The sequence below is a fragment of the Erythrolamprus reginae genome, chromosome 5, assembly GCF_031021105.1.
Source record: "Erythrolamprus reginae isolate rEryReg1 chromosome 5, rEryReg1.hap1, whole genome shotgun sequence".
NCBI lineage: Eukaryota > Metazoa > Chordata > Lepidosauria > Squamata > Dipsadidae > Erythrolamprus > Erythrolamprus reginae.
This window is the reverse complement of record NC_091954.1, coordinates 57,591,378-57,602,296: the sequence shown is the minus strand read 5'-3', so window position 1 is coordinate 57,602,296 and position 10,919 is coordinate 57,591,378. Positions and strand designations below refer to the sequence as shown.

Here is a 10,919-nt window from a genome sequence, read left to right as displayed (position 1 = left end):
TCCCAACCCCGCCAAATTAAAAAAAAAAAAAAAAAGGCTCAGTGGACTCTCGGGAGCAGCAGCCCGCGCCTGTTGATTCGGCAAGAAAAGTCCCAAGAGGACCGAAATCACTTCCTGGTAAAAGTGCATCGGGTGCGCCTCTTAAAAAAAATAATAATAAAAAAAATTCACTACACCGCGCCGGAAAGTTGAGTGCGCAACGGAGCGCGAGCGCGAAGGCGCTGAGAAGGTGCTTCCATTGCCTGGACGGTCGTGCAAAGCGCCTGCCTTTCCCCCCCCTCCCCTTTTCCTAATTTGTTTGAGGCACCCCGAGTTTTGTTGGCTTTGACCCGCTGGGTTAGAACTGACAGGTCCGCCTCCCCACCCGTCTGCCTTGTCTCCTTTCGCCTAGTCCCCCACCCCCCGGCCTGCCTTCGCCGAGTAACGCCCCCCCTTCCCGCGCGCCTTTCCTGCTCTCTCCAAAAGGGATCATTGTTAGTTTCTCTCCGTTCCCCCCTCCTCCTGTTTATTTATGCACACGTCACGAGGGAGCCCCCGCCCCCTCCTGCATCTCATTAAGCGCCCAGTGTTTCTTTCTCCCTGTCAATAATCCCGGATCCCAGACTTCTCCGTTCCTCCGGATTTCGATTCCCCCTTTTTCTATCTGTCAATCAGCGCCGCCTTTGAACTGAAAAAAGCTCTCAGTCTAACTTCAACTCACTCAAATCCGACCGGCACAGGCTTCCTATATCTGCGGCTTCTTAAACCCCCCCTCCCATTTTTTACAGCTGATTTGTTTGGGTTTGTTTGCTACCATTTTTTTTAAAGTCATTCCCCTCCCCCCCGTTTTAACCCTCCCTCGTTATATAATTTTTTTCCTTATTAATTTTTTTTGTGCGCGTCTGCCCGCGTGTCTTTACATGCTGATCTGATCTTCGGAAGAAAAGATAGAGAAAGAAAGAGAGAGAGAATCCAGAAGAAGGAACAGAAGAAACCCAAAGTCACTGGTGCAGAAAAAAGAAAGGAGCAGGGACACTGCCCTCCCCTCCTTCTCCTCCTCCTCCTCCTCCCCCTCTGTTCCCCTCCCCAAGAGGAAAAGAAAAAGAGAAAAGAACTTTCACCTGGGACTCTTCTTAAAATTACAAAACTTCTCCCTTTTCTTTCCGCCTTGGTTTTTTTCTTTAAAAAAGAAAAATATCCTCCCCCCCTTTTTTTCTTTTCCCCTTCCCTCCCCCCCCCCCTTTTGGCCTTTCTATCTCTCTCTCTCTCTCTCGCCTTCCGTCCTTGCAAAATTGCTGCCGGTGGGGGGTAAGGCAGGAAGAAGATGCCGCAACTCAATGGCGGTGGAGGGGACGATTTGGGGGCGAACGACGAGTTGATCTCTTTCAAAGACGAAGGGGAGCAAGAGGAGAAGATCTCGGAGAACTCTTCGGCGGAGAGGGATTTAGCGGACGTCAAATCGTCTCTGGTCAATGAATCAGAAACGAATCAAAACAGCTCCTCAGACTCGGAGGTAAGAAACCTTCAACAACCCGCTTCCCGGCCTTTTTTGGGGAGAAACACACCTGCCTCGCTCAACTTTGGCGGGAGGATTGTCGGACAAGAGATTTGGGGGGGGGGGGAGAAAGTAGGCAAAGGGGGGGGGAGAGGCAGAACACAATTAATTCTCCCCCCAGTCGTAAACTGCCCTGTTGCCGTATGTGTCGCCTTATCTTTTGCACAAACTTTTAACTTGTTCTCTTTTTCTTTCTTTCTCCTCGCCCCCCCCTCCACGACCTACCTCTTCCCATGCCCTCCTCGCTGTTTTTTCCTCTCTTTTTTTTGTTGTTATCCTGACACCCCCCAACCCCTTTCTTGATCTAAAGGCGGAGAGGCGGCCTCCACCCAGGTCCGAAAGTTTCAGAGATAAATCCAGAGAAAGTTTAGAGGAAGGTAAGTTGTGCTTTTTCCTCCTTTGCAGCCACCCTTAAACACCCCCCCCTCTTAGTGGTGGGGAGGAGGCGGCTGTGAAATTCTCTGTAGATTCGAGTACGTTAAAAAAAAGTTTTCGTTGGCTTTTTGTGTTGTGCCCGAAACGATTTCTAACTGTGATTTTCCCTCCCCTTCTTTTATTTTTCTTCTTGCTCCTCGTTTTCCCCGCCATGTTAGCTGCGAAAAGGCAAGATGGAGGGTTGTTTAAGGGCCCACCGTACCCTGGCTATCCCTTTATAATGATTCCCGACCTGAGCGGCCCCTACCTCTCCAATGGCTCCCTTTCGCCTACGGCGAGAACGGTGAGTGTCTTTTTAAAAATATATAAATGGTTTCCTTCCCCGGTTTTTCCTGCTACGGTCTCGAGTTCCTTTCCCCTCCCTCCTTCCCAAAACCCCCCAATGGCTCCTGCGTGTCCCGCCCGTTCCTTCCCTCTTCGGCCATGGCACGGCCAGAAACTTTCCAAAACTTTTGTGCGTTCCAACAGACCGGGGGAGGGGAGGCGGGTATAAGGGAGGAGAGAGGTTTGTTTATACTTCGCCATGTTTATTCCTTTACTTTCAGTTTGAGGTGTGTGTGTATGTGTGGATTCAGCCCGGCGACTTAAAAAGAAAGAAAGAAAGAAAGAAAGAAAGAAAGAAAGAAAGAAAGAAAGGCGATTCGGTATATTCGTCTCCCTCCTGTTTCTCAGCGCTAGAGCCCGCGCTCGCTCGAAGTTCCCCAAAGTCGGAAATTTCTATAGCGCTCTGTTTTCTCTGGAGTGGCGAACGGGGGTTTGCTTTCTCTCCCCTCCCCCTTTACTTTGCCTCCCACTTAACTCTTTATTTGCTGTCCCAACCCTCGCCGAGTTACATACTAATTTACTGGGATAGTTGCCATTGAATGATTAATTGGTGTTAAATTGTATCTTTTATGTACACCCTTCTTTTACGGGGACTCTTGTTTTTTAAATTTATTGCGGATGACAGTTTAACTGCAAACGTCTTGCTTTATTGTGCTTTGGCCCTTCCATTTCTCTTTCTTTTTGGATTGATTTCTGAGGGTTTCTTGAGAAGAGCGTGCTGTTCTTTCAGAGTGAGAAAATGTTATTTGCATTCCTTTGCAAGGCGATATTTTCAAAAAGGCAGCGTTGTTTTTAACGAAGGATAGAGATGTCATGGCCATTCTATAACTCTGACAATTATATATATATATGACAGGATCATAGGAATGAGAATATACACACACACATACACACATTCTCTCTCTCTCTCTCATTCCTATGGTCCTGCCTTGCTTTAGGAATACCAACTGTGGTTCTTTTTATTTACAAAGGAAAAAATCTCAAGGAATCTTTCCCTCTGCCTCCACTCTTTCTCTTATTCTCTGTGGCTTCAGAAAGAGCCAGCAGTATTATTAAAATATATCTTTTCCTTCATAAAAACAATTAAATTTCAGCGAAAGCATTAAATAAAGGAACAGGCCTTTACTTGAATGGAGTATTATAAATCACAAGCATACACACTATTCTTACTTAAGGATATATACTTTTATGGGTGTGGCAGAAAGACCAGAAGGCGTGGCAGAAAACAAGTTGCTGTTAGCCATTAGATTGTTGCTTTATTAAATGCCTCACAGATAAAAATTGTGGGCTACTCTTCATATTACTTTATAGATTGATTCCAACTCTACTTGCTCTTCTTAGAAATGAAGTCAACAGTTTATAATAAAATTTATAAACTGATTTACAATACCTCCAGGGAATGTAGAATTCATACACAATTTATTGTTAGGTTTTATGTTTAATCTTTAAGATAAGTTTTCTACTTCCCTTTCTTTTGGTTTCTTCAAATTACTTTTTCTTTTATAGTGACAGTATAAGACATAAATGTTGAGTAATACATCCACTATTAAATACTTGTGGGATTCCTGGTAACAGCAGTCTGGAATAGTATATATATATATACTGTATTTAATGCATTTCAAAATATCAGGGTCAGACTTGTTTTTATTCAGATTCCAAATACACATTGCAAGTTATAGAGATCAAGGTTGACCAAACAGAGTTTAAGTGTGCATTTTAAAGTGTTTTGAAGGATGAAATTAACCTAGTGAATATATTTTTATAATTTCTTACATTTTGGGGTTATAGCAAGTATGTATCTTATAACCAGGAAATAAAAGATGACTAAATACAGTATTGGCATGGTAGTGGGACAGGTAAAATTGTGGCTATATTGTGGCTATTTAAATGTACACTATGACAATATACGTTTATTCCCCAAAGACTTTATAGAAATAATTTGGAAAATTTAAATTTGTCTATGAAGATTCTCTCTTAAATTTGTTTGGCTAGAAAGCTGAGAGACAAATTCCTATTTCTCTATATAAAGGATATTGTGGTTTAATACATATTGTATTTTTTCTGGTGGCACTTTTGTTCTGGATTAGATACATCATCTTTTGAAATGAATGGGGACTATTTGTGTGGATGTTTGAATAGACTTTGGATAAGGCCCTAAATAGTTATCTTTAATAGAAAAAAAATCACTTAGTAATAAAGCCCTTTCTGAGGAGTCAGGCTTTGTATAAAATCTGTTATTTTATTGTTGGTATAACAGGTGACCTTGTTCTTTGCCATCACATGATTCAAAAAGCATTTTCCATCTTCAATAGACAATTTTATTATTTGCATGACAGCCAGCTGCATATTTCAGTTTCTTTTTTCTTTTTGTCATAGCTATAAAGAAAATCCATTCTTTGTTGCAAAGCTAAAACTATTTAAAATTGATTTCATATTGTACTATTCAGAATATATTGAAACAATTAGGACATTGTTTTTGTCATTCAGAGTGTAAGTAAACAGCTAATAGTTATTTACATAAATAGCACTATCATCCTAATTTGAGTGAATGTACTATTGTTTTTAAAAGTTTCTCTGGGTAATTGTTGTCCTTTTTCACTGTAGACATGGGGTTTTATTTTTATTTAGAAAAAATATTTGTCCTTTGATATTTTAAAATTGATTTATAGAAATACCATTATTATTATTTTTGCTATGGTTTTAAACCAACCATTAACTGTCCAATCCTAGATAATGTTGATTGTGAAACAAGTCTTTACTTCCAAGTCACAATGAAAAGGATTAAACTCTAAATTTTCTTATGACAAGTAATAGTTCAGTTGCTGAAGATTTTTCAAAATTAATGGCAATACGTAATTGCATTTTTTCAGAAGACAAAGATACCTTTGCATCATACTAATTCTGATTTTCACAAAATAATATACCTGGCTGTTAAGAGAAGCAATATAAATTAAGGAGGGCTCTATTATAGATTTTAAAAAATGAATTTAGAATTAACTTGTGTGAAAATGGATGCCATGAAAAATTTAATCTAATTTCAGAAATCAGTGATAAAGCAATTAAGTAGAAAAAATATTCTGGTTATCCAAATAATTTTCATGTTAATATTTCAAAATTGATTCCTGTTAATGTTAAAGATCTGTTCAATATATTACTTTCCTACATGTTGGGTTTTTTATAGATTTTATGTCTCAAAAATGTTTTTTTTAATCAATAAACATAAAGTAGGGGGATTATTTGTTATTTAACAAAACTGAAATACAGTAGTACAATATTTAAAATTTGAACAATTCCTTTTTTTAATGCTCTGAATTGTCCTACTTAATCTTCAGTTGAAGAATCTAGGTGCAAGGGGGTGATGAGTTAATAAGATTCCTCCACCTTTTTTCCTTGCTATGAATTGTTTTGACAACAGTTTTCAAAAGTGTGACAATCTGAGCTTCTGCAGTTCAGTCTAATATTACTGTAATTACGCAGGTCATTACATTTTAAGTGGAGAACAATGAAATGCTTATCATGCTGGGAAAAAAAGAACAGGTGTTCCTGCCCTTCTTTGGTATTTATGGTAATTTGTTGTTCAGGTCTTTTGAAAATATTTGTAGTTTTGCATAGTTCAAAATTCTATTTCAAGTCTGAAGGTTTGATTCATTGTTAATCTGCAGGCTGAAATTTTATCTCTGAAATAAGGATAATGTTGGTAGTTGAATGTTAGCCATTTACATCTAGTTTTCAAATCTCAGTGAGTTTGGGGCTCACTGGCAGGGATGGTATGTTTACTAAATTGTACCATTCATACCATTAATGGTTTTAATGGGAAAAAGTATTTTCTTCTTTTGAACTATGCAAAAATAACCAGTAAAATTAAGCACATTGTCTGTGGATCTCTTAATTCTTAGAATGGTTAGGATGCTGCTTAAATAGCTTTGTAAACTTCATATGAGTAATGTCCTTGCAGCCTCTCTTGTCTGAATTCTTTTTAAAGTCAGACTGGAGGAGAGAACCAGTGCATTATCTTGTTTCTCACTTAGAAAGACTCTGGAAGGCTAGAGTTTATGTTTAATGAAGGCAAAATGTAACCATATTTTCATTTTCAAGTCTCTGATATTACTTTTTTGGGGGGAGGCAAGGATAAAACATAGATTATTGACTTGCCAAGCTTGGTGTTTTACTTTAAAGAGCTGTAGGGTTCATGCATTAGTAAGATTATTATTTTTTTCTTTCTGTTTTTTAAAGACAGTAGAAAAAAGACAGCTGCAGAATTCTCTTTCTTTGCTTTTGCATAGATGTATACCATGACTAAAATTGCTCAACCCCCATTTACAGCTGTCTGGCAGTTATGTGGAAGCTGGGTTATGGCTGTTAAGCATGAGACAACCTGGATTTAACAAATGTTTCCCTAAATAGAGAAGAGGGGATTGCTGGACAGATGGGGGTAAAAATTGAAGAAAAAAAAACCCGACTAAAGCAGCAATTCATGCCTTTCTTGAACCATACATGCTAGCTGTAAAGGAAGATATTATTTGAGTCAAAGTGCATATAGTTTCCCACAAAAGAGCTGTTACAGAGTAAAGCATTTTTTTGAGTTATAGGTAGAATTAGAGTGTTCTTTCTACACATTAACTGTGGTGGGATCTTTTTGTCTTTTGCTGGTGCAGAACTTTTAGCTGCTGCTGCTGTGGCAGCTACTTTATTGTTTGCATAATCTGCATTCTCCCAAACTATTTTTTAAAATTAACATTGTTTCTGTAGGCCACCAACTGATAATTGTCTGCGTTTGTGAATGAAATGGTTAACTTTACAAACAAAAGCAAACTTGTACCTCCACAGGTCTGCTGGAAGAAATGTGCCACATTCATTTGCTGGCAGGCACTGAAGGGTCATAAATCTACAGGATTTATTTACAGCCCATAACACTTATGAATGTTAAGATATTTGACGCCACGCTGGCCTTATAATATCCAAGGTCCATAGACACTGGCAGTGGGTCAGGTTTCTTTCACTAATTATAAGCAATAAGAGATGGGAGAGGTGGAGGGGGGAGGAATTAGGAAAATCAACCCATGAAAAGCTTGGATTGTTTTGGGGAGAGTGGGAGGTTAGTGCTTGTTTCTTCTTAAATGTGGGGCAGCCTTTTCATAGCATTCAGAGTTAACTCCTACAATGCTGAAGAACAATTTGAAGAACGTTAAGCAGATGCCTAATATGAGGTGCCTTCTTTCTTACCATATTGTAGGAGATCTCCAGGTGGAAATTTCACCATCACTTTGAAACAGAACACTTTCCAAGAAATGTACAATAGTCTTCAATGTTTGGTGTTTCATATTAAGGAAAATAATTTGTGTAAGAAAAAATTATGTTTTAAAGGGAACCCCCCCCCCCAGTGTGTAACACTATATTTTTATGGAATGTTTAGCTACGTTTTTGTCAAAAGCTTTAATATACCAGAAAACAAATATTCCTGATTTCAAAAAATAATTATAAAATTAATCCACTTCATTTCACTTTTTCAAAAATGAAATCTAATATTATTTTGTTCACAAGGAATGAGTTAAGCAGAATTATTTCCAAGTGGATCTCAGAAGTAATAAGCATCTAGCTGACTTATCTGATATCTAATGAGAAATATTAATATGCTGAATATGCAGAGATGCTTGGAAAATATACGTAGATTGCTAAAATGGAAGCTGAAAAGATGTAAGGTTTTATACATCAGGAAAGTCTTAGAAAACAAGAAGAATGTTAGAGGGCCCTTCAAAACTACATTTCTTTAATTGGTATATTGATGGCTCTTTCTCTGTTTTAATGTAAGCAGTCTTAAGAGTACAGTTGTTTTAAAGAAAATGCTAGAAATGACTGTGTATATACATCTTTTATGCATTTCATTTAATCTAAGGCATTTTATAAATTAGTTTGAGGAAAGGAATCTGAAAAGAAATACAATTCTCATCTTTCCTCCCATATGTATATAATTTTTTTTAAAGCAGCACTTTTAAAATAGTAATTTCTCAATGTATCTGGGACAGTGGTTTATGATGATTGCCATTCAATAGAGTTCTGTAATGTATTAGTCTCTTAGGTTAATTCTACCCATCTCTTAACAGAATAGTAACAGTTTACAGTAAAATGATATAGTGGTATATTCTAACAGATTATCATATTTTGTTGTTGATGGAAATTTCATCTAATTCGTTTCAGGTTGCCACTAGCTCTGCTCTTTTTAAATGTTTCATTTCCTTGATTCACATTCTTTTACTGTATAGTCAGACCAACAGGCATGAATGAGTTAATTGACTAACTTTGGTGAAATTTGGGATCCTTTGAGTTGGCTTTAATACAGTGCAGCATATTTGCAGGGTTTAATTAGTACATAATTGTTCTTAGTCTGCCAGAAGGGATAATATGCCGAAAAAGTGGTGGTGTTCTTCTACAGTCTTCAGTTTTAAAATGATAAATCACTTGCATATTTGTGCAGTGATTCAAATAAAGCTGAGATCTTTCCAGCTCAACATGTGGTAAATTGTAAAGTCAATGAATTGCAGATGTAGGCTGCAGTCCGATTGGGGTCTTGTTTATGGATATGTGTGTGTGTATGCACAGTGAAAAAGGACGATCAGTATAAATATTATGAAATACAAACTATATCCATAGATGTTGGTTTTAGTTATCATTTTGTCTTTCAATACTGTGCATTAACTTAGGGGCAGTAGTACAGTTGATCTTAATTAATAATGTAAGAAAAATGACTTTTCTTACATAAAATAAACAATTAGATCATCGCTCTGCTATTAATTAGGAAATATATTCTTAAAATATTTCGCTACAAGCATTTTAATGAAAGATATAACCAGATTGTGTATTTCTTCAAGAATTTGCTGCTAGTTCAATAAGAGATGCATTTTTACATTCCCTGCACACCCAGAAGTCTCATGAACTTCACTAAAACTTACTGCTAGAATAAGTGAGGCATAAAGGCCATGTTGTTGCTCAATGACCCCATTGTTTGCCTCTTAGTTATCCAGAACTACTTGCTAGTTTGCAGTAGACCCTGTTTTAAATAGCCAAGCATTGTAGCATCGTTGTGTTTTTTTTCCTGAATGAATTACATAGATAAAATTATATAATTTAAGGCTAGTAGTATATAAATTTTCTTGACATGTAATATTATTTTAGTTTTTACTGGTAGTTTTAACTATATCACAGTGGTACCTTGAGTTCTTTAGTAATGTAAACTAAATACAAAGAGTGCTTAGTTGTGTTTTATCAGATGACAAGTAACAATGGATTAATTTAGATGTCTTTTAAAAAAAATAAAAACTTATGTATCTCTTATTTTATTATTGGACTTTTTGCATTTGAAAGCTTTGTTATACATTATATTATTACATATTCTATTTTTTTAATAAAATATACACTAAACACTGAACTTGTAATTCTACATGTCTAATATTTTGGCTCCTCAAGTATTTATTGGGTTCACTATGGTCAGTCCAACCACATTTAACAAATCCACTATAGGCTGACTTTTCAAAATCAGGTTTGGAAGTAATCCATAATTTAAGCAAATTAGAAGTAATTATGTATACCTTGGTTACAGTAAACCACATAATAGGAAAGATAATATTCATCTTCACTTATAGCATATCACCCCTTGAAATATATGAAAGTAAAAATATATGAAAATAGCTTGAAAACCTGGAAATAGTATGAACCATTGATGTAAGAAATACCATGTGTAATAAAACTTCGTGATGTTATCCCTTGAAATAACCCTGTAAATCCACATTTTAGACCAGGCTAACTGAAATAATTTGGATTTAAATTGGGATTTATACTGTTGATGACTTTGAGAAAATAATATATGAATGATCTCCAGCCAGACAATATACTCTTATGTAAATTGAAATTTTCTTTCACTTAGTTATTAAATTTATTTTTGGCCTCTGCCAATAGAATGCGGGGAAGTGTTATGGCTGAAAATTATTGCCTTATTTAAAAAAATAGATTTTAGAAAGACTGTTTAAAATTTCTGTGTGAAAGTGCTTTTGGTGGGTTTTTTTAAAAGTAGGGAAGCAAAATTACTATATTAATATTAAGTGTCATATCATTCAGATTATGGCTTATTACAATATTATGGAAAATGGAATGCCAAAATATTAATAGCAATACAACTTAGACTTATATACTGCTTCACAGTGCTTTTATAGCTCCCTCTAAGTGATTTACAGAGTCAGCATATTGCCCCCAACAATCCCGGTCCTTATTTTACCAATTTCAGAAGGATGGAAGGCTGAGTTAAACTTCAGCTGGTCCAAATTGAATTCCAGGCAGTGAGCAATGAGTTAGGAAAAGAATAAAGAATAAATAAAATTAAAAATCAATAAATTAAGTAAAAGAATAAAGAATAGTTCTGCATTTCTGGAGAGTAAACATCAGTGACAATCAGTAGTGGGTTCTAAATACCATACCGTGCTGCATAGAGTTATGCAGCAAGGTATGCAGCTAGAATAACATGTTCTTCTTTCATGCACTGACTCTATTATTGTTTACTTTTACTTCTAAGTATAGTTGGCAACAGTGTCCAAATAAACTAACTAGTAAGTTTTCTCATCCATGATTTGCATGATTA

At 36.5% G+C, this 10,919-nt stretch overlaps 1 protein-coding gene across 21 annotated transcripts in view; it reads left to right on the top strand.

The window, feature by feature from the left end:
- Window positions 1–452: 452 nt before the first annotated feature.
- The window catches only part of TCF7L2 (transcription factor 7 like 2), a 239,775-nt gene continuing 229,308 nt past the window's right edge, over window positions 453–10,919 (top strand). For 7 of the 21 annotated variants that reach the window (XM_070752694.1, XM_070752695.1, XM_070752688.1 and 4 more), the window contains exons 1-3: window positions 459–1,492; window positions 1,845–1,911; window positions 2,128–2,252. In XM_070752694.1, the coding sequence (XP_070608795.1) occupies window positions 1,304–1,492; window positions 1,845–1,911; window positions 2,128–2,252 (381 nt within the window). In that variant the 5' untranslated portion in view covers window positions 459–1,303. Of the gene's footprint in view, window positions 1,493–1,844; window positions 1,912–2,127; window positions 2,253–10,919 lie in introns of all 21 variants that reach the window. The other 14 variants (XM_070752701.1, XM_070752703.1, XM_070752699.1 and 11 more) reach the window with 6 other exon arrangements.